The following is a 24,541-nucleotide window of genomic DNA, read 5'->3' on the forward strand; positions in this document are numbered from 1 at the left end:
TATTAAGCTCAGAAATACATCCCTGAAAACTAGATAAATGGAAAGGAAAAGTAGAAAAGGTTAAACATAAAACAAGGAAATAATTAAAGTAGATTTACAGCATCGCATAATCACAATATGTTGACAAAAGTACACATACTTTCAAAATACTGCCCAAAATTTAGATTTACAACTTTTTTCAAATTCATAGTAACAATACAGTCATTTTGGAGTTTCATTTTGAATATAGTTATGAAAATAACTGAAAGCAAACAAGATATTCATATAAATTGCCATTATTGATCATTCAAATGTACATGTATAAACAACACATAACTAGACGATGTACAAATCAATTGAACAGACTCATTCCCCTTTTAACACGTTGTGCGTACAGTTCAGGAATGTATGATTCAAGGCAAAATCTGTCAAGTTGACACAACATTTTCAGCCAAAATGATTCCCAAAAATGCAATTCTCTGTATAGAAAGACCTACACATGTCCAAACTACAAAATCACACCATTTCCTCCCGGTGATTCCCATCTGCCCTTGGACCTGGTAGTAATATTTGTGTGTTTCCTTGAGTAACACCTTGCCATTCTCTAACTGACAAAAAAAAATCATTGTCTTCACAGCATTCCTCAGGCGTTTGCATCCTCCATTTCTTAGAGGCAGGACACTTAATCTCAACCAGACCAACACTTTCTGTACAATGTGAACAGAACACAAGCCCATCTGGACTGGCACCAAGGTAGGGTCTGTCGGCACATACAACTAGACCACTGTCTTTAACTGCTAGTCCTTTGTGGTCAGTTTGCATTGCTTTCGCATACATTTTCTTTGCAGCCTTCTCATGTTAAATTCCATATTCTGTGTACTTGCTTGTGAAATTGGAATACAACATCTGCCGCAGGAGTCCGTCAGGTTCAGTTGATTCTTTCCTACGACAGATGCTGCCAAAGTTTGAAGCTGTTAGGCGTTCTTTTCTGGCCTCTTGCCATTTCCCACTTTTTTGGCCCCTTGTTAAGATTTCAGTTAATTGAATTTCTTCAGCGCTTTGCTTCAAAGAGTCAAAATGATCCAAAAACACTGTCTTACTAGAACTGTCCCTCAAGTTTACACTATCATGGTAGTTGAATGGCACAGAATGTAACACAGGGAGATCTGGTTCATTTTCAGTTGTTTCAATTTCAAAGTTTTTTGACCAGCCTACATTCAACTTCGAACCAACCAGTTTCTGCCTAAATCTGTCAATGTTAACAGTGCATCCATTGATAGAGTTCAGTTCATGGTTTTTGTTTACAGAAACTTTACGCACTGACACGTTGTACAGTTTCTTCTTTGAGAACATAAGATCTTCAGATTTCCTAGGCGACAGCTTACGTTTCCGTGGTGCAGACAGCATGCTGAAGTTGTTCCAGGCACAGGGTTTGGATGTTGGAGCAAGGGTTTTTTTACGCGTCAGGTCTTCAAGTCCATACAGCAGGGCACCAATATGGTTGCAGCATTCACCTTCACTAGATGAAAATAAAACAATTCATTTACATGTGTGCCTTTTTACTTGTTATACTTACATGTATATTCCAAAACATTAAAGTTTGAAAATGGAGGTGAATACACAGTATTTTACACTTAGTATTTCCTGGTAGGCCATGAACATACAAAACACAAACAGTGCCAGAAGTAAACACCAACACGGTGAAGGGAGTTCATTGAATCAATACATAAGCTCGCCTGTTCTTTCATTCAGAAAAAAATAGCAAAACTCAGCTAACCATGAAAGCCAAAATTATGACAGTTATAACATGTGCTTTTTTGTCTCTTGTAACAAGTGTACCAAGTTTGATAAGAAGATATGAAATAGTTTGAAGAATGCCCCAAGTTTAAGTATTTGATGATACTGACAAAATAGCCTAGCGTGTGTGGGTTTGACACCTTTCATCAATGCAGATCAGAGACTTTGATTTATCACAAATTAATTCAACTTACCCAGCTGGACAGTTGCAGAACGCAGAGTGTATGCAGCCAGTCACTTTCGACAGAAGGATCCAGGGTTGGTACTCTGGTGACTTTCTTTTGTCTGCAGTTGGAAATGATGGCAGCACGGAAGCTTGAACATAACAGTGGCTGCACTCTTCGCTTATGAGATGGACCTGAAGAATAAATTATAAATAATATTTTAATTTAAATGACAATAAATAAACAACATACATCATAGAACATATGAAAATTGTACAAAATACATTATTTTTTTTAAAATTAAGATAAGTATATAGTCAGTGTGGTTCGACACATACATGTGCTTGCATCCACCCCACCCCCCTTAATTGTGGCTAGCCCCGCCTACATAAAAATGTTGAGTACATTTTTCACACCAAATTGTTTTTATGTCCAAGTCAAAATAGTCCCCTTGAGCTAATTATATAACTAGATGAAGTAAACATGGCAGAAAAAACAGCCTCAGACTTATTATAAACTCACTATTTGACATACCTCAACTTTCTGTACATGTCCGTCCACATAATAAGTCTTCGCCTTCAATTGACGTTTCGAGTCTCTTTTCAGTACAATGTAGTTGTATATATCCTTTTCCTCTACAGCAGGAAACAGATCAATAGTGGACTTCCATGCCTTCAGTGTTGATGGCGGTGGAACACCCTCGCCACATGGGAGGATAAAGCGTTCGGTTGCTCTTCTCTCTCTTTCTTCCCGATCTCTCTCCTCCAGCACGCGTTTGTCAGTTATAGAAAGTCTATATGCGCCTTTTATCCTCTCAATCAATTCGCATTTAAGACCTGATACATTCAATTTCCGGTTCGCAAGGTATCTTTTCAAATCGACGACCTTAAATGGTGTCAACTCATTGTTATTCATACACGCCCCAGTGATCTCATTGTCTACGTCGGCCATCTTGCAAAATGTATTCCCCGGAAGTAGGAAATGGAGTAGCCTCCCTTAGAAATCAGGGGAAGTAACCAAGTTATCGGAAAGGACAATAGAGTGCAAATCATATCTGGTTGATGCTTTCGAACGGTGACAATTGAATCACTTGGTCGAAGATGTGAAAGCTCTTAAATTTATTAATTACTCTTTCCACATGAGTTTTCACAGCTGCAATACTTTGGGTCCTTTTCATTTCAGTGTCACTCATTTGGAAGGTATTTTATCATAACAAGTTGTATGGCTTTCGTGAACAAAACAGATTCTGTCTGACTGGCTTTTATGAACAGAACAGATTCGGTTGACTGCAAAAAGAAGACAAAAATTGAAAAATACAGCAACAACAAATCTTACATTAAAAATGTGTCAAATTGCATATTATAACATTGAAATATGGTTTGAAAAATATATTTACCACTGGGCTTGATAAATATTTATAACTAAACAATTAAGGAAGTCGCGAAAATATGTGACAACACGATCATTTGCTTGAAGGTGCGGCTATTTCGGTCAATTAATAAAAGAAACATTTGCTACATGAATACTTAAATATACTTTGAATGAAATCAAACCTGTCCTATACCCTATATCGTATTCCACCACTGAAAATTGATCATCTCGCTTCAAAAGCGCTCTTTTAATGGCTATCACCTCGTGACGTCATCAAAGGGCAGACTATTTCAAACAAAAACTACAGTTATCCCAGGGTGTGATCAATACCCAGCCACTAATATAGTGTAATACGAAGTATCACTGAGAGTGGTGTACGCTTTGAAGAATAAAAGTAATCAATTGGGGCACTGCTTTATAAGTGCCAAGTATGAAAAAAACACAGGGCAATAATTTTTTAAATATACCAATAAAAAATGATGTTTCTGTTGTACTATTGAAGTCAATACCTCAAAAAGAATAAAAAGTTGAACAGAAGTAAAGAGGAAAAAGAGAAAAATAATCAAAGGTCAATTACTCTATGACTACAGTTTTAGCAATTTTCCTCATCACAGCCACTAGGTATGTGAAGTTTGAAGTCACTACCTCGAAACATATGGATTTATTGAGAAAAGTAAAAGTTTTTTTTATAAATAATCAAAGGCTTATAACTGTAATTATTATTATATTATCAACAAAAACAGGTTTCTTTTGCACAGCACTTCCCCTCAACACATTCAATATGTATATGAAGTTTGAATTAAAAACCTCAAAAGCATTTAGAATTACGTATAAAAATAGACCCGATGAGCTCACCACCAAGTTGTATGAGTATACTAACAGACAATTCGTATTTCTTTGTACTTAATACATCAATATATCATTAAATGTGACGACGCTTGTAAAAAGGGCACCAAAGGTGGAAAAGTCACAATTAAAGATTTTGACTAAACCGGAATCAGTACTATTTAGAAAAAAAAATCAGTGAAAAGACAATCAGAATATCTTAACTTTTGGCGTTGCTGTGGCAATTTTTGCTTAACTAGGGTACGTGAACAATAACATGACAGTGCTTTCAAAATTGAGGTATTTATCAATCAAAAAGTCAAATGATGATTCACATTTTATTATGAATTCACATTTCAATACGAATAATTAAAAAGGGAAAAATATTAAAAAGTGCTATGACAACAAAAACAACAGCATAAATCAATGAAAATATGTTGCAATGGAAACTGATTTCTAAAACCATAGTAAAGCGTTCTGGTTGCAACACCATTGCAGATTATAAGTATCTATCATGTGTTTACGGTACGGATTGAAAATTCGATCCGAGGGCACGCGTTTAAGCCTGTAACGAGACGTACGGAGTTATCGACCAAGCTGTTGCCCGGATCGATAAAAATATTTGATTATTTTTTCGCGCATATCTAAAATTATCAATGCGTAAAAATTTGACGTAAAAAGCACAGTAATTTTAAATCACTATTGACGTCAAAAAAATCCTCTTAAATCGCGTTTTACGAATATTTATTTTCAATTCTAATAAAAAGTCTTGCATACTTATGTTTGATTGCGCTTTATTGAATTGGCATTATATAAAAAAAACATAAACCATACAATAAAAGTTGTGCGTTGTTGCGCGTGACTCATCTTACATGGGGGGGGGGGGGGTTGTAAGAAGGGGTTTTCCAGCACTGGTCACATGACCGGAAACACACGTCTGGTATGCAAGATAAAATAGTGTAATTTTAGTATATTGTATCAGTCTACGGCAAAACAGCGTCTACCATGTTGCGGAGTTTAAATAAACAGAGCCAAAAAGATGTTTTGTATTACCTTTAATAACAACTTTTACATCACGATCACTATACAAATTCGAGTTTATTTAAAACAAATACATTACTTGGTAAAACAAAATTATCAATGTACGTGAAGTTAGCGGCCTAGCAGCCTAGCGGCGTGAAGTTAGCGGCCTAGCGGCCTAGCGGCGTGAAGTTAGCGGCCTAGCGGCCTAGCGGCCGCGGCGTGAAGTTAGCGGCCTAGCGGCCTAGCGGCGTGAAGTTAGCGGCCTAGCGGCCTAGCGGCCTAATATAGTATCTTATTTCAAAGTAGGAATATATGCTTTTTCTTATAAACAATGATAAATTAAATGTTTTTGTGCACGAAATATCAATTTCAAGCGATTTTCAACAATTTTTTCAAAAGAGTTTATCAAACATTTTTCTATTTTATAGCATGCAACATGCCTGCTCTGCTAACAAACTGATATATTTGCTGTTTATATGCACAAATCATCAGTCTGAAACGATTTTCAACATTTTTTTCAAAGAAGTCGATCAAGCGATCTAGCGGCCTAGCGGCCAAGCGGCGTGAAGTTAGCGGCCTAGCGGCCTAGCGGCCTAATATGGTATCTTATTTCAAAGTAGGGATATATGCTTTTTCTTCTAAACAATGATAAATTAAATGTTTTTGTGCACGAAATATCAATTTCAAGCGATTTTCAACATTTTTTTCAAAAAAGTTTATCAAACATTTTTCTATTTTATAGCATGCAAACATGCCTGCTCTGCTAACAAACTGATATATTATATGCACAAATCATCAGTCTGAAACGATTTTCAACATTTTTATATTTTACATATATATCTACTTTTAAATAAGATACTATATTAGACCGCTAGGCCGCTAGGCCGCTAGGCCGCTAACTTTACGCCGCTAGGCCGCTAGGCCGCTAACTTCACGCCGCTAGGCCGCTAGGCCGTTAACTTCACGCCGCTAGGCCGCTAACTTCACGTACATAAATTATCATAACAAACTCATAAACTATCACGGATATTCAAAACAAATACTTTAAAATCAAAAATAATTAATTGTATGATCCATACTCAAATTGCTACAAAATGTTCAAGATATTCAAAAAGGTTGCCATGGTTTATTTTGAGTAATTGTGTTTTATTCTCAATGTTGTAGTGTTCAAGTATTAAGGTAGCACACCACTAACGGGCATCATTTCAAACTATGATCAGCTTGATAATTTCTTAATGTGTATCATTTCCTGGTTTCAAAACAAATTTTAAAAGAAATTTACCATCAAATAACAATTTTATTTAAATTTGAATTACTCTACCCCCTTTTCAGAATTTTTGATAAAAACGACATCACCCGAGAGACAAAAAAATCCTTTATTTCATTTATATTCAACATTTTGGTAATAATTTGGTTTCAAAGTAACAAAAACAATATTTGCTTTCAGAAATTATACAGTATTGATCACATCATCAACACATATAATCAAACTGTACTGAAATAGCCATATGGTAGCACAATTTTAACACACTGTTTTGACGCATAAAAATGAAAAGTTTAAAAGCAAAATCAACAAGTTCTAGAATTACTTATGACCTGTTCCTTATTAAAAAATAACTTGAACCACTTTAGAACATTATGCAAAAAAACAAGAATGTTTTACCGTCTCGTTTAAAAAAATTAGGAATTCCCAACCACCTATTTCAGCCGTGACTGCAAGTAAGAACATCTTCAAAGAAGCTAATATTTATGTGTAGAAATAAATGTAATTACTTTTTAGTGAGCATACTGTACTGTATAAACCTCTGTAAAACATTGTTAGCTAATGAAAAATAAAGAAAAAAGATGCTTATGGCTGGATTCGAACCGCTACCATGAAACTCTCAAAAGATTTGCAGTCCTGTGCTTAACAACAGGCTAAAGCATTAAATTTGTTTCAAGTGGAGGTTTTCATTAGCGGTGTGCTACCTTAAGATAATATTTAAACAAATAACATGCTTTATGGGAATTTATGTTTGAGAAGAATATGTGTTAAGAAATACTTTTTATTTGTATTTGCTTTTTATCTAAGTGTTCTTTTTTCATGGTTACTATATTGAAATGGAGTATTTCACATACACATGCATTTAAGTTCAGGTTACAACAAAATATATGTGAGAGAGCTCTACTCAAGCATCTTCAATCATGTATTTTTACATGATGATGTTAGTTTAAAAACCATCAAGATACAGTGTTGCGGTTGCTTATTTTAGATGCATTACAACCACAACATAGGCTGATAAAACCGTTAACTGCATTGCAAGGGAAGATTATTTATTGCACCTGTGAAATGTAAGACGTTTTCTAAATTAATATTAAATTCCAGCAAAATTTATTTCATCAATCAAGTTGAATTGAATTGTTTAATTTCTTGAAGATAAATAAATAAACGGCAGTATTGTTTAACGATAAACATAAAAAACCCATTAAAAACAAACCACACACACACATTTGTTCCCCTGCCGTACACGAAATGGGTAAAATGGATAAAACTTAAAAATAATACATTAAATAATGAATATTTCTTTAACACCATCGCTCTATGATGACAACATTTTTTTATGAAGCCTTATCAAAAATAAAATAAAAAGAGGCCTACCAACCCTTCCCTTTTTTGAAAAGGATGTCACCCTAACCTATCCCTTTTTGCCTTATACTATTTTCTAAAATCTCGCCTTGAAATATTTAAATAAAACTTACGTTTTCACTACATACAATATTTCATTCAACATATACAAATATTGGGAACACATGTAAACCTCTTTTTTTTAATCGATATTAATTGGATTTGTTCATTCTTGATTGCAATTGACATAAAATACAAGAACCGCGTTTAAAAAACCCACAAGCGAACCTTTAAACTAGATTTTCTCATGAATTACTTTGCCGACTTTGTAGCCCTTCCTTCAGGTGTCGTCACAAATGTTAATTTCGAATTATAAATAAAATATCAAACATCTGACTGGTTGAGAAGCAATTGTTAATAAAATAAATAAATTTGTAAATTTGAACATAATATGTCATTTTGTATTTCTCGACTTAACTGATGAGGACAAAAGTACACATATTTATATCGTTATACATTGATAACCTAAGAGAACGTAACCTTTCACTGGCAAGATTCCTCATAATACACATGAGCATCAACATTTGGAATTTCTCCATTTTTCTTCACCATGGGAACTGCAATATCAGTTCACAGAACACATCAGAAAGGAAATCAAACAAATGCAGATTTCTAAACAATCTGTGGAGGAAAATAAAATATGAACCCTTGTAGAATTATATTCAAACTCCTATTAAGCATGCTACAAACGTTACTGTACACCTCGCAATGTGCACGCCCAATTGCATGTATATACATTTATTTTCTCAACTGTTTTACTTTAACCAAAAAACCTATCCAAATAATGAAAAAATCTTATCATCTGTATACGGTTATCTGTTAAACATGTGCATATGTAAATATGTGTTTAAAATCTACTTTTCAAATCCAATGCTTTCTTTGCATCAACACTTTAGTCTGTTGGCCCTTGAATTGGTCCGTCAAGTGAATCTGGAAAATTCACCTACTTTTGAGCTAGAATCACAAACTTAACTGATCTAAGGAAAATGTGGTTCATTTTCTTCAAATATTTTATATTTTCAAATCATTTGGAACGAAAGATTAGCCAATACATGTCGCTTTTACTTTTAATTATGTTTTCTTTATTTGTTCCCAGTTTTAGTACAATGATGCTTTTTATTATGAAACTCTATGATCACACAGTTTTAAACCTTTTATTAAGGCAGACTGTGTGTGATGTTCATAGTTTCAAACAATGACTGCATCGTATCTTTGAAACGTTTTTGCATTAGGTGCTCTGAATTGTATTCCTCCATTTGCAGATAGAGTTGGGATCTCTTATCATAGAAGTACTTGGGGTTTACCTATAAGTTTATTATTATTTGATTTATTGTTAAGTTTCCTCGAGTGAATGCATAACTTGATAAGATTTACCTTTTGCGTTTTATCTTTGTTTAGGATTGTTGGGATAAGAGTGAGTTTTGTGCACTTAAACCGGTTTAAACCCTCAGTATAAATTTACATTTTACTGACCTTTCCAAGGCGGTACTTACAATCCTTGATAAACACCCCTAGTTTGGTTTTTTTAAAAAGTATATGTGTACTGAGTTGTTTGTGGAGTTTTGTGCTGTTGTTCCACGTGTCTGGTTTGTGATTGTTTGTTTTTGTATTCTATGTCTTTGGCGTTTACCCTGTGTCATTAAACGGGGTTTTAGATGATTCCCCAAGTTAATGTATACTTTGATAAGATTGGCCATTTACGTTTTTACTTAATTCGGGATTGTTGGGATAAGAGTGAGGTTGTGCACACAAACTGCTTTAAACCCCCAGTAAATTTACCTACCGGTACCTAACAATCCTTGATAAACATACCTAGTTGTTCATATATAGTATGTATGTTCTGTGCTGCTTGTGGAGTTTTGTGTTGTTCTTCCATGTTACTTGTTTGTGATTTTATGTTCTATGTCTTTGGCGTTTACCAAGTGCCACTAAACCTGGTTTATGTTAAACTTTTTGCTACTGAGCTTGTTTCTGTAGCTTTTCGCATTAATATTAAAGTTGAACACTCACATAACGTTTTAAATCTATGAACGATTGTGGAAATACTTGTACCATAAGCCATGGTTTTAAGTTTATTGTTTTGAGTTCCGTTTTCTAGACTTTTCTACCTTAAAGATGCACTATTAATCCCAAATACGATTAACCATATTAAATACAATTGTTTTAATTTACCAAAAAGGGTTAATAAATGTCGAAAACAATGGTTCCTACGAAAAATATTGTGTTTAATTTGAAAGAAAGGTGCAGAAAACACAGTATTTCTACCTTATTAGACAATAGTAGAACACAGTTAATCTTTTAGCATTCACCAACCATTTAATATTTTTGCGTTTTCATTTATTAAATACACGGTTATAAACTTGTTATCAGTAATTAATATTTTCCATAAATGCATCATTTAGTTAGAAGTTGAAGGTTTATCACTAAAATTTATGATTGTTATACATGTGTTTGTATTGATTTTGAACAAGAGTGTCGCTTTAAAATTGATATTATGATAAATGCTTTGAAATTCGTACGTGATGCAAAGCAATTTGCCAATATTTGGTTCTATATATGTAACTGTTTACCAATATATACATATAAAATGTAAATGTACTGTAAATTAACTTGACACCCTTTAAATCAATCGCTCAATTGGCCCTTACCGGAAATGACGTAGGTAGAGGATAAAAGGTTTCCGATACGGCGATTTCTGTATTATATATCGCTGAGCATTACAGACAATCAATCATATGCCCTTTTTATTTTGTCACATGTGGTAAGGGTATTTATTTGCTTTTATTTTGCTATTGTATTTTTTCCTGATAATAAACCACTCCTACAAATAAAATGAATAATGTATTTTATGAGAAATCCCTAATCGTTGTGGGTTTTGGATTTCGGATAATTTCTCGACTATTTCTTTTCCGTTGGACTTCATCGACATACTTTCGATTTAAGCGGATTTTATTTTTTTGGATTTATTTGATTATACATGTGTGTTATATCTTCCATACAGTGTTTGATTTACTACCTTAATCCATGTTTACTTTTTCAGCCATGATCCCAGTCTGTACTACCGCCAGTGCAACGCAGAACCACAGCAGGCAAATATATTGTCATACTGAATATATTAAATAAAGCACCGGTGATCTTTTGAATTAAATTGAGAACCGTCACAAATGCATGTAAATAAGAAAGGTCTTCCATTCAGCTATTGCAGCATATAATTTATTTAATTAGAATAATAGTGAATAGCTATGCAATTGTCAATTTGAAAATCCGGCTTTAATGCGTTGTTCCGCATCTCTCATTGTTTTATTATAATGAAATCACCATGTTGAATAAGTGGGCTGTGTTGAAAGTTGTCGACTTTTCTACTTAACCATTTACAACCTTAAGAAACTTGGTACAATTGTCGATGGCCTCAATTTCCCCATAAAAGTTTTATAACCAGCCAGACCGCTTTATAAAACCTGAGGGTCCCTTAATTTAAAAAAAAAACAACACTTATTTATTCACTTGCTTATCCAATCCTTTCCTTGGTTTTCCTATCGTTCAAACATCTGATTATATTAACTGTTATGGAGGATGTTGCATGGTCCTATCCAGGATTTGCTGTTATTATGGAGTTGGGGACTTCCGGGCGCGTGTTGGACGTGCGCCCCCGCACCAGGAACCCTAATAATTATTCTGCAAGCGTGGCATGAGCAAGCGTTTGAGGGAAAGACCCTAAAATATATTGGACTGATGTTAGTCTGAAATGGTGCATTCTGGCGTTAACTATCGATATTTGATCTACCATAGCTTTGGACAAACCCGGCGCGCTCTTTATAAATCCGTTAGTGCGCTACCTTGAACTTTAAAAAATATCAATTGTATTAAAAACACCAAGCCCCGATGACAAGTTACTTCATATTGCTATAACAGAAAAACATTTGTATTTATAAATCATATACTAAAATATACGTAAGTGACTTGAAATTTACCTCGACCACTCTCGAACTTGACATTTCAATTTACAATCTTTGCAACACTTGGTAACGATATTGACTGGCATTAAAGTATACTCCGACAAGTTGGAACCCGAACTTGACAATGTTGTCACTGCGGAGTAACGAGCCACACAATTGTCAAAATTTGACTAAATTGACCTTGTCCATTCTCGTAATGACCTTTTAACTTTCGAATCTTAAACCACACTGGGTTACGCTGTTCATGGGTATCATTATATATCTTGGACAAGTTAAAAAACAAGCTTGGCACTTTAATCACTATTGAATAACAAACCTTTAGTTGTCCAAATCTGACCTATTCATCATGTCTTTTGTTGTATATGACAATTTGCTTTCCACTTTATAATCCAGTTTTTTTTATTAAACTCATGTATACGGTGATATTTCCTCGTTCATCCAAACCCTTTAACAGAAATTAATTACAATAGGTATGGACCAGGGGCAGTGATAACGAACAGTCTCAAGTCTGAGTTCAGACTCAAGACTCATTATTGCAAAACTTCATTTCATTGTAATTTCCTTCTATCAGAGCATTGATGGTAAATTTGCTGAAATATATTACTATTTGAATGTTTTACTAGTATTTACATAGTTTTTTGTTAAAGAAATGGAAAAAAAATATGTGTTTTTGTTCCTTTATAAAAAATGCTTTTCTGAGTCTGAGTCTAAACTTGGACTTGAAACTGTTCGTAATCATGGCCCCAGGATATATGTAATAAATTTGATATTCAAGGTTTCTGTAATAAGTTCCAGTATATCAATTAATTGCTCCACTGCCCCGCCACACGGCGCTCTGGTTGCTAATTAAAAAGGATACTGTAGGAAAAAACAGCAAAAAGATGGCGTTTTATTAATACTTTATTTTATACAAAGTGAAAAGATAGAGAAACATAAACTATCACCATTGACATAGATATCACAGAAGTATTTCGTTAATAACTATTACAGATAGGGGTAAAAGAAATAAAAATACACATGTATAAATAACATATCATTATCAAGAATACAACCTACATTTTCAGCCAATAAAATTGCAGATAGGCAATGCTTTAATGACTTACGCCTTAAGAATTTCAACTTTCGCGGATGTTTAAAGGTCCGCCAACTGCCACTCATCCGATACACACTCCCCGAATAAGATTTTGCGTTGACAATGTGTCAGCTAATGAGGTTGTATTCTTTAGTCAGTTAGATGAACTGAAGTAATATCTTAATGATTAAGAAGGGCTCGTTCGATATCCTCCCTCCGCCCGTCCTAAATCATTAAGATTTTACTTCAAGTCATTTTACTTTAACAGAAAACAAAACGGATTAAGACAAATAAAACCTGGAAACTCATTGCATGTCACTCGTAGTTCAGATACGAGTTAAGAGTTCATTTCAATGAGCGATAACGAAGTCAAAACAAAATAACTGTAATAACCTCTCGTATTAAATGTACTTAATGTAAAAATGTTTTATTATCGCACCCTGTTCATGTTACGAAACGCTCGTTTAGAATGTTATATTGTGCTAATAAAGTCACTTTCATCCAAATATTTTGTGTTCATTATCGCGAAAGACAGCGAATGGGTGTTCCCATACTGCACAAGTTTAACCAGCTTAGTCCACGTATTATCAGTGATGTCGTATTTATACAAATCACGTGACTCAACTTGACGACTTCGTCTTCCGCTTAGTCCCAGTTGTTGCACGCCTCCGCAGACAAAAATATTTCCATCGTGATATTCTGCTACCACAATTTTTCTTTCTTCGGGGAAATCCTCGCCGTAAGACCATTTGTTCTTTACTGAATCGTAAATAAGCACAGCCAGCATATTCTCATGGAACGAAGCACCACCGATGACATACAATTGAGACTTAAAAGTAAACGATGTCGCAAAAGCACGAGGTTTCGGCATTTGTGTGGTAACCAGAGTCCAAGAGTCCAAAATTACGTCATATCTAAAAACAGTGTCAAGGATATCATCGTCTTCATCTTTCCCGCCAAAAAGAAAAATGGCGTCTTTTGTTGCAATCGAGGTGTGTGAGTAAATTCCTACGGGAAGTGGTGATACACTTATCCATGTATTATTATCCGTGTCATATAGTTCCACTGAATCTGTTGGTGGACCTCTAGGAAACTTCGATTTTCCTCCTATGGTGTATATATTTTTTCCAACTACAGTTGCTGAAAAACAACATCTAGAGACTTGCATGCCTTTCATCGATTCCCATTTAGCTTTTTTCATGTTATATCGTAGAACCTCATTCAATGCTTGGCCGTGATCTTCCATATGGTGATTATCGAAAAATATCCCACCAAGGAAATAGATTTTGTTCATATCAACTGTGACTAGTTGGAAATGGTCGACCTTACATTTAAAATCAAAGGTGGGGTGCGGTGTGACGCCAATGTAGTTTTTGTGAGACACCGGATCAAAGGCCGTTAAGGATCTCTCCTCCCTTGTGTTGCCTCCTCCAGAAAATATAAGCATTGGTTTACAAAACATTCCGTAACGTTGTGTTAAGTTCATATTTTTCTGACAGTTTGGATGATCACTACTTTCAGCCATACTTGTTAAGTAGTCGTTATAAAGCTTTAAATAATCAGCACATTGTACATCGTCTTTAATATATTCATTCACTTCTATAACCGTTTTGATATATTCAAAATTAGTTAGAGCTAAACGCACATGTTTGAATAGTTTTCCAATACACTTGACCCTTGTTTTATCGACATCAATCCACTTAATTATGGCTTCAAAAACGGTCTCCTCTTTATCTACACAGATGTCGTCACTTTCTACAAGTTCCTCAAAGTCTTCGAAACTGAGGTCAAAGATACTTTCTTGCGTTTTAAGAAGCTCCGAAAATCTTTCCTGGATAAAATTTCTCGCGGCGTCTTTTAACTTCAAACAGGAATAATGTGAGGCAAACAGAAATACTTCAACGCAATTTGATTGGCAAATTTCATTGATCATGTGATCAGAGCAACGCCCAATCAAATAAGGCAGCTCAAACATTGAGCCAGCCACCAGTATGTCTTGGACGTTTTCATTGGTCAATTTGACATCGCCTGTGTAGACGTATCCAATGATATCTCGGAATACATCTGGGTCAATGTTGAGTATAGGGATGATTGCCTCATCTTTTTCAATCACAGGACTGGTAAACATAGCGCTGAAATTATAAGGACTTTCATTTTAATGATGTCATCCGCAAACAAAAGCGTAGTAAGGGGTATGATGTACACATATTTATCATTTCACACACAGAATAATTAATAGTAGCATATAAATATTTATAAAAAAGCAACACCAAAATGAAATCACGCCCTGTGACGTTAACTATGATGTGCTTTAGTATGTCCTGTGTGTATTAAAGTAGTTATTACATAATTATGTTAGTTAAACATGCCATTACCGAAAGTATGAGCTGGAAGCTGCCAGAACGTTTCTATGACAAAAGATGTCCACGTCGTTGACCCTGAATGTGACGTCAGTAAGAATGTTTGATGACATCAGAGAATAAAGGCTGCTAAGCAGATGTTCCCGGTAATCGTCCATTCTCTGCACACAAAAATAAAAGACAGTCATTTAACGAGACAACAAACGCTTTTTGCAATTGCTAGTTGTGACAACCCGTTTATGATTTGTCCATAAAACCCCGTTATTTACACTATACATTTTTAAATTAATGGTATGATCCCGGAATAAAGCTTACATCTTCACTGAAGTATTACTATACAATTCAAAAGTTGGTTATCTTGAAAACGCTTTGTATATATGATATAGACAATATGCTTTATCATGGTGATAACAAGTGATAGCATAATCCATTTCAAGCCTGTTTAATCTCTGTTTAAATATTGCACTATTTGAACATAAAATATGGACATCGAACAGGTTTCAAAAATTTCACACAGCATTTTTAATTCAATGCACATGCGCTAATCTGCTTCCGCAATACTGTGCCAACGAAATATACGAATTTAAATCCGTATGTGCAGAGAAATGTGGCTTTTTCTATTTTTAAGATTACTTTAAAGGTATGAAATGAAAGAAATAAATCTGATATGGTATATGCCAGCATTATCATGAAATGATACAATACATCTGATAAACCGACTATCATATGATTCACTATATATTCTGATGTTCATGTTTCAGTTTAGATAATTCCAGAATATGTCTGTTTAATTAAGAAACAAGAATTGTCTTAAAAAAAATGAAACTGCATACGGTATGCACATGGAATATTGTTTGCGGTGTATATTCTCAACTCAACTCAACTCAACTTTATTCAGTACATAAAGGCCTCCGGCCGAAAATACATACTATAATATATACATCATTAATTACAATACAGTGGTGTCATTGCTTAATACAAATTGTTTACAAACTTCAATCTGCTATTAAGTAATAGTTAATGGACAGGAAGTAAAATCTTAATGATTACGAATGAACGGAGTGAGCGTAGCGAATAAATTGAAGTAGGCGGATCTTTAAACACCCGCAAAAAGTTGATTATTTTTCATGAATTAAAGTAGTATTTAATGACTAAATGAGTGCCTATCTGGAATTTCATAGGTTGCAAATGTAGATTGTTTTCCAAATAGAAATAAAGTTATATAAACACAGAGGAAGTTAATGGATGAAATGACAAACAAGAGTAGTTGTTTATACATCTGTTACACAGTTGGATTTGTAAATTGTAATAGTTATAAAAACAAAGTTAAAAGACATATTTGCTTTAGTATGAACAATGACATCTTGCGCAATAATCTATGCACCGTTTCAGCACTGTGAAATGAACTTGTATCCATGGGAACACAAATACGTACATATACCATCAAGGCAAATACGTACCTAGAACAAAGACTCACAAAATCACTGTTTATTCCCCAAAATGCTAGATATAAAGTATCAGTACTACAACTAACAAGACCTGATACATGTATTTTCCGTATTTCCATCGAGGTTTCTTGTTTATCAGTTTTATGTATCTGTTGCCATGGGATCGGTGTACAATGATGTAGGTACAAAATACAGGTAACCAAGGTTGAAATTAGCGCAGGTAGTGGTATATTCAACAATCGACAGTAGATATGCTAAAGTAATTAGATGTTTGCGGCAGCTGCGTCAGTAAACTAGCAGTTATGCTATATTTACGGCAGCCACAACTCCGTTTTTGAAATTATACACGGACGCTTAAGCGCGAGCTTTTCATTCCTATCCCGATAGAAGCAGAAGACGTAACTAATTTATTATATTTGTCAAGTACAACGTTCATTACCAGCGTGCGGTATAATAGGGATATCAGTACTGCGTTTTGATCCGGGAGGTTGTATTCGACTCAAGAGGATTTTTGCAGATTCGGATTTCACGAGGCGCAAGCCCAAAAATCCACGAGAGTCGAATACGACATTCCTGATCAAACACCCTTTTACACACTGGTTAGATCACTTAAAAGGCACGTGTTTTTAGAATAAATGTCATTTTATCGACGCACTATTTGGTTTCATGACGTCATTTCGCGCAACGATACGTGTTATGAAGTGACGTCACAAGAGAGTGGTATACGGACGACCGTATTTTGCTATATGTAATACGTGTATATTTATGATGGGTATGTAATTTAAGTGAATAGCGCTGCCATTTATCCGCATGGTAGTTATAGCACGCCTAATCGTTACCGTTCAAATATGGAAGTTAATGTAAACAAGGAAAATCCTCTCAAACACGGTATAGTGTCTGTTACAACTATCAGTAGCAATTATTAGTTTTACAATATCCAAAGGCGATTTTAAATTAATTGCAAGATTTTCATCCACGCCCACCCCCTCAGTTTTCCGCCGCCCCTAAAATTGTATTGACTCAAATAAAAATGTTGAACTACGGTCTGAATTTGTGTATCGGTTCGGTACTGTCCGGGAACGGCGTTTATTCATACTTACGATGTCGTTGTGTGACAATCGTGTTCGTGGTTTGTCTTAAACACATGCATATAGTCCCTAATGCAATAAGAGAGAGCATTAGCACATATTCAACGGTGAAACAGTCATCTAAGATATAAATGTTACCCCGCCTCCCATTTAAAGCTGCACCCCCAACGCTAGACCGTTTTGACAACTTTTTATTGTTTTTGTTTGTCTTCGAATGAGCCAATTTTTGCGTACATCTCCGTAAACCATTGATGTAAGACTGCTGACAAAAGATCAGATCGTAGTTTTCATAATTACGTTAAAAAATTATGTTAAATGTCTAAAAGCGTTACTTACGCTTTAAGCAAAATGGGTTGTTTAGGCATAACCCCCCCCCCCCCCCCCCCCAGTAAATTTGGAAACCTAAGCAGTCTTATATCACTGGTTTCCCGACATAAGTACCAAAATTCACTGATTCAAAAGTAAATGTTTACAAAACGGTCAATCCCTGAGATTAAAATCTAGCAATTAATTTATATTGTGCTTTCGTTATCTTTGTTAAAAGAAACCAAAGTGTAAGGCTTAGATTATACTTGGATTACTTGTAATTAACACACGGCGTAAGCTTATTCTAGTATTTTAAATGTTATGACAGTATTTATAATTGCCCAACGCTTTTAAAACATGATCATGTGCCTGGTGGTTTATTATTTTTGTTTTCAATATTCAAAGGTATGAATTTAAGATATATATTCTAATTGTTCTAGTATATCATACGTTATCGCAGTTTCTGATATTTTGATACAATAAGGATCTTATATACAGTCGAACCTCGCTGACTCGAACTCCCAGGGACCGGCAAAATACATCGAGCCTCAGAAAACTTGAGCCAAGCGGAAATGCTTACCTTCAGTATAATGAAATCGGTCCTTGAACATCCAGTTCGAGCAAACGAGGAATTCGAGCCAAGCGAGTTTGGGCCAACGGAGTTCGATTGTAAATGTAAGTTAAGAAACTATAAACATTCAATCATGCTTTTATTTATGACCAACATTTTTCTGTGCTATTCAATAGATATTATACTTGAAGATGCACTTTTACTCCCAAATAAGATTAACCACAATTAAAACAATTGTTTTAATATACCAAAAGGATGATTAAATGTCGAAAAAAAATAGAGGATACCGAGTTTAATTTGAAAGAATGGTGCAGAAAACACAGTGTTTCTACCGTATGAGACGATAGAAGATCACAGTAAATATTTTAGCACTCACCAATTATTTAATAATTTTCGCGTTTTCCGCTATTAAATACACGGTTACAATCTTTTTATCAGCAATTAATATTTTCCATAAATGCATTATTTAGTAAGTAAGTAAAGGTTTATCACTCAAAATTTATGTTTGAATAAGAGTGTCACTTTAATATGAAAATGTCATGTATACAACAACGATATCAAATAATAAAAACACGCTGATATACATTGAAACTCCAATGTTGTATCAACAAATTATGAAGGAAATGTGTGGTACTATTTACATTTAAATCATAATGTTAACGATAATGATAATATTACTTATGATAATATTGTAATTGTTCTTACCTGTATTACTCAGATGCCTAAAAACCGAACTGAAATACCGGACTAACTCAGATAAAACACTTACTTGTTTTAACATGAATACACAAAATTAAACTGAAATAAAAGCAAATAAGACTTTATATAGCGTCCAATATAACAACTTTCATTTGAATATAAAATAAAGGTCAATCATTGTTTGGTTTACGATCGACTTAAGCTTGTTACAATGGCTAGGATAATGGCTATCGCTTTACAATTGGTTTGTAAATATAGGCACGTCTGTTCTTGTCTAGATTGTAAAATGACCATTCATAAATACAGTGCATGATTCTAATTGTCTTTATTGCTGATAAATGAATAGGTTTTTGACAAATAAAACACAGGGGTGGGAGGGTTACACCGTGAAGGAGTGATCGAAATACAATAAACTTACATAGTCACGAATGCTACATGCAATATGAATAGTGGTAAGAATGAAAACACAATGACACAAGGTCAAGCAAAGAACCATTTAAAAGAAATCATACTACAAAAAGAAATAATTTGTCAGTTGAAATATTAATTCAGTATGCCTTTCCTTGGATTTTCCAACAACATGCATTGCATTTAGAGGCTAAACTTTAACTTTACTATGATACAATTACTATCAGTTTAATTTAGATAAAACACTGGTTTTAAAGTTGTACTCTCTCAGATTGACAGTTTGGAATATTATTTGTTTCAGAATCGGCTGAGTTTGGCATGAATATCTTCAATTCAGTCAAAGACGATAACTCCGATAGAACAATTCTCAGTTGTTTGGAAAACTGCCTAAAAACTTTTTAAGCGGGAGCAACGCTTTTAGCCATAAAACATCAATTTTCGAATATAAAACATCACTTTTCGAACGTAAATATTAAAAACTGCGACCGGATATTTAGCCAGCAGTTTAATATCACTTGCGTGAGACATCTACGCAAAAATGGCTCGTTCCGAGTCAATAATTAAAAAAAGTTGTCAAAACCAGTTTTAATATGAATAAAATGATAAGATAAACTAATATAGACAAAAAGAACTTACTACAAAGCGTTTAATTATACAGTTGCCATGTAACCAGCAAACCAAAATGAAATAGAAAAAAAATCATACAAAACGATTAAAAGAAATTTGCATTGGGATTTGTACCTTCCTTTGTTAACATCAAACATTTTATTTCAGAGGTTTACTGCGATTTAATCCAAGTAAATCAATTATAATAGAATAGTGTAACTTAGATTTCTGAATAAACATTTTGTGTTTATGCACCAGTCAATTGTAACCACGACCCCCACCCCCCGCAGGTCCGGTGGCGTGGTTACAAGTGATGGTGCATTACGTTGCAATAGTTAAATTAACTTATGTATACACTGATGTATTTACATAATTATATTCTCACAATTATCACATATTTTCTAACCTGTAATACACATTATCTTTACTAAATTATAGCAGCAGCTAGCATGGGCGAACAGGGGAGACAACACAAACTGACATCATTGAGGGGGAGGGTAATTCACGCCCTTGGAAAGTAACTTTTTTAATCGGTAAAAAGAGAAACAATATAAATCTGACCGGTAATTTGACCATGTGGAACAGAACTATTTTTATCTCAAGATCCAGACTATGTTCAATTAATGCATATAATCAACAACACAATCATAGGGTGTAAATTAGTGAAATTCTACCATTTTCTAAACCTGACCTAATTTTTGGAGAGTACAGAAAACAATGTGTTTTTTTCCATTAACATAGGAACATCATGGAGTAGTTATACAATATTATATTTGACATTTAATAACGAAATACCTTTTTTTAATTGGAATACTAAAACTATGAATATAACCAATCGCTAAAAAAATATCTAAACCATGATAACTGAATTGCGTATGTTTTCGGACGTCTACCATTTCTGACGATATGTAAAGAAAGTCTGCTTAAAGCAATGTTTTTTATATATTAAATCAACTTTTCTGAGGTTTCGTTTTAGTAATTATAACATTTTAGGCATAAAAGGCATTAGCAAACTTAATGATATAAAATATACCTCCATGAGTAGTGGTGTAGATTTAAGTCAAGTTTACATGGTGCTGTTTGTTCTGCGCTCCTGACTGCTGTAGTGTAAAGCCGATGACGCCTGTTGTAACTGATGTCACTGGTCGTGGTGTAACTGTTCTCCCTGGTGCTGCTGTAACTGTTGTCCCTGGTGCTGTTGTAATTCCTGTTCCTGGTGCTGTTGTAACTGCTGTCCCTGGTGCTGCTGTTGCTGCTGTCCCTGGTGCTGCTGTAACTGTTGTCCCTGGTGGTGTTGTAACTACTGTTCCTGGTGATGTTGTAACTGATGTCACTGGTGGTGTTGTAACTACTGTCCCTGGTGGTGTTGTAACTACTGTTCCTGGTGGTGTTGTAACTGATGTCACTGGTGGTGTTGTAACTGACGTCACTGGTGGTGTTGTAACTGCTGTCCCTGGTGCCGCTGTTACTGTTGTCCCTGGACGTCGCCCGAACGACATGTAATGTAAGACAGGTCACAACGACAAAATATATTTCCCCTTCTTTGGCGAACGTACTTACTTAATAACAGTCTGACATGATAGTAGCAATAACTATCATTAGGTGGATGATCCAATCATGTGTTTTGCACTATACTGCTCCCTATCATTTTATTGCTGTGTTCATTGACTTTAACCCTTTTTCTAGGCATTCTCAGAACAAGTGGTGGTACCTAAATATGGGAACATTTATCGCTATATCATGAATGGGAATTAACATATTAAGGATATCATGTCAAAATTGTCAAACATTCATTTGGAATAGCTCAGAATATCTGACCCATGGAATGCATAGAAAAAGGACATGCTATAACTAAACCTACCTTTGCTTGGCGATCTGTTAATGCCCAATGTTATATACGTACATGCTCCGGTACTGATGGGCTTTGACTACTGAAAATAACATCTATAAACAATTAAGTCAACAACATGTATTAAACGTTTCACAGATTTCACTACAACTGGAATTATGTGCGATTCCAGGGGCTTTCGTATGTACAAAATCTTTTCAACGTATCACAAATGTATTTGAATACCTCTACATTAAAGGCCGATACAAAAGTTAAGCACACGACGGAGGTTGACTATATGATATTATAATAAAGGTTAAACATTCAACGATCGTCGCCGGTGTAACCCTTTCCACCTCTTTGTACCGATCACTCCTTCAGGATGTTTGTTTCTACTCCTGAAAAAGATTGTCCGTCAAAACTAAGTTAAACATGAACTTTCAAACATTTAATTTTGGCCTTCCCCTCCCACTTTGCATTGTGGAAGACCCTTAAAATGATAATCACGATTCACGAAACAAACATTCGGACTTTTATGAATTAGTTGCTTAAAATTTGTTACTAACAAATTGTTAACCACAAAATGCTTTTTATATACCATGTATACACATCCTAGACTTACCTTATATTGCAACATATTTCAATACTTCTATTATATTTTTACAATCATTTATCTTGTATTCACATTTTATTATTCCAGCTAATTTTACATGTTTGCTCGTAAAGTGTGTGTATGCTACAGGCATAATTGCCTGAATACATAAAAAGTTGTTGTTGTTGTTGTTGTTGTTGTTGCTTACCACTCCCTTAAGTCACGAGTTCTTCTTAAACCCGTTTCAAAATGGGGATTTCAGCTTCATCACTCGACAAAAGTGCATGTTTAGTATTTAGTAATATTTCTGAGTGAAAAAGCTTTCGACAAACTTCATTCAAAATCTTACACAGTTTAATAAATATACATGTACAACGTAGTAAATATTAAGCAACACATGTATTCTACAAAGAATATAGCACAGAAAGGGGGCGTTTAAATTTTGAATTCTTGACACATACAACGTAAAAACACGACATTCTAGAAACCATGCAAATAACATGCATACACATTAAGAACACTTAGTACACTTCATAACAATCTAACTACACATATCGAATTTGTTTAAGCAGCATGCACATTGTAGATTTGTACTGTAGGCGAAAACAATAGACAAATAACATATACAGTACTACGAGTCTACGAGGCCATATTATAAACGCTCGTACCGTTATCGCTTTTCGAATACCTATTTCTGTGTGGGTATACTATCTTTGTCGATATTGATACATTAATTGATCAGTTCATGCAATGTTTATTTTGCAATTGCAAGTAAAGCCTTTAATTAAGTTGGTTATTTTCGCTTTTTATTTATTGAAATTCTTAATCTGACGATATTAAGTCGAACGCTTGTTGATACGAAGGCGTCGTAGGGTCGTTGAGAGGTAGGAGTCGTACGGTCATTGATTGGTATGAGTCGTTCGGTCGTTGATAGGTAGGAGTCGTACGGTCGTTGATTGGTATGAGTCGTTCGGTCGTTGATAGGTAGGAGTCGTACGGTCGTTGATTGGTAGGAGTCGCACGGTCGTTGATAGGTAGGAATCGAACAGTCGTTGATAGGTAGGTTTTGTACGGTCGTTGATTGGTAGGAGTCGTACGGTCGTTGATTGGTAGGAGTCGTACGGTCGTTGATTGGTAGGAGTCGAACGGTCGTTGATAGGTAGGAGTCGCACGGTCGTTGATAGGTAGGAATCGAACAGTCGTTGATAGGTAGGTTTCGTACGGTCGTTGATTGGTAGGAGTCGTACGGTCGTTGATAGGTTGGAATCGTACGGTCGTTGAGAGGTAGGAGTCGTACGGTCGTTGATAGATAGGAGTCTTACGGTCGTTGATAGGTAGGAATCGTACGGTAATTGAAAGGTAGTAGTCGTAGAGTCGTTGATTGGTAGGAGTCGTACGGTAATTGATAGGTAGGGGACGTACGGTCGTTGATAGGTAGGATTCGTACGGTCTTTGAAAGGTCGGATTCGTACGGTCGTTGATAGGTAGGAATCGGACGGTAGTTGATAGGTAGGAGTCGTACGGTAATTGATAGGTTGGAATCGTACGGTCGTTGATATGTAGGAGTCGTACGGTCGTTGATAGGTATGAGTCGTACGGTCGTTGATTGGTAGGAGTCGTACGGCCGTTGATAGGTAGGAGTCGTACGGTCGTTAGTACGTAGGAGTCGTACGGTCGTTGATATGATGGAGTCGAACGGTCGTTGATAGGAAGGAGTCGTTCGGACGGTGATAGGTAGGAGTTGAACGGTCGTTGATAGGCGGGAGTCGTACGGTCGTTGATA

At 35.1% G+C, this 24,541-nt stretch overlaps 2 protein-coding genes across 2 annotated transcripts; both read right to left on the minus strand.

Annotated features, from left to right (window-relative positions):
- Nucleotides 1-463: 463 nt before the first annotated feature.
- LOC128227530 (uncharacterized) lies at nucleotides 464-2,891 on the minus strand. The gene is made up of 3 exons (XM_052938172.1): nucleotides 2,475-2,891; nucleotides 1,971-2,134; nucleotides 464-1,498 (listed from the first exon to the last, which is right to left on the minus strand). Exons 1-3 carry the CDS (start codon nucleotides 2,889-2,891, stop codon nucleotides 838-840), a joined length of 1,242 nt encoding a protein of 413 aa, XP_052794132.1. The 3' UTR covers nucleotides 464-837.
- Nucleotides 2,892-12,670: 9,779 nt separating this feature from the next.
- LOC128233670 (kelch-like protein 41) lies at nucleotides 12,671-16,896 on the minus strand. The gene is made up of 3 exons (XM_052947464.1): nucleotides 16,673-16,896; nucleotides 15,228-15,373; nucleotides 12,671-14,984 (listed from the first exon to the last, which is right to left on the minus strand). The coding sequence occupies exons 2-3, from the start codon at nucleotides 15,368-15,370 to the stop codon at nucleotides 13,325-13,327; spliced, it is 1,803 nt and encodes a 600-aa protein (XP_052803424.1). The 5' UTR covers nucleotides 15,371-15,373; nucleotides 16,673-16,896; the 3' UTR covers nucleotides 12,671-13,324.
- Nucleotides 16,897-24,541: the final 7,645 nt, after the last annotated feature.

The sequence above is a fragment of the Mya arenaria genome, chromosome 1 (genome assembly GCF_026914265.1).
Source record: "Mya arenaria isolate MELC-2E11 chromosome 1, ASM2691426v1".
Lineage (NCBI taxonomy): Eukaryota > Metazoa > Mollusca > Bivalvia > Myida > Myidae > Mya > Mya arenaria.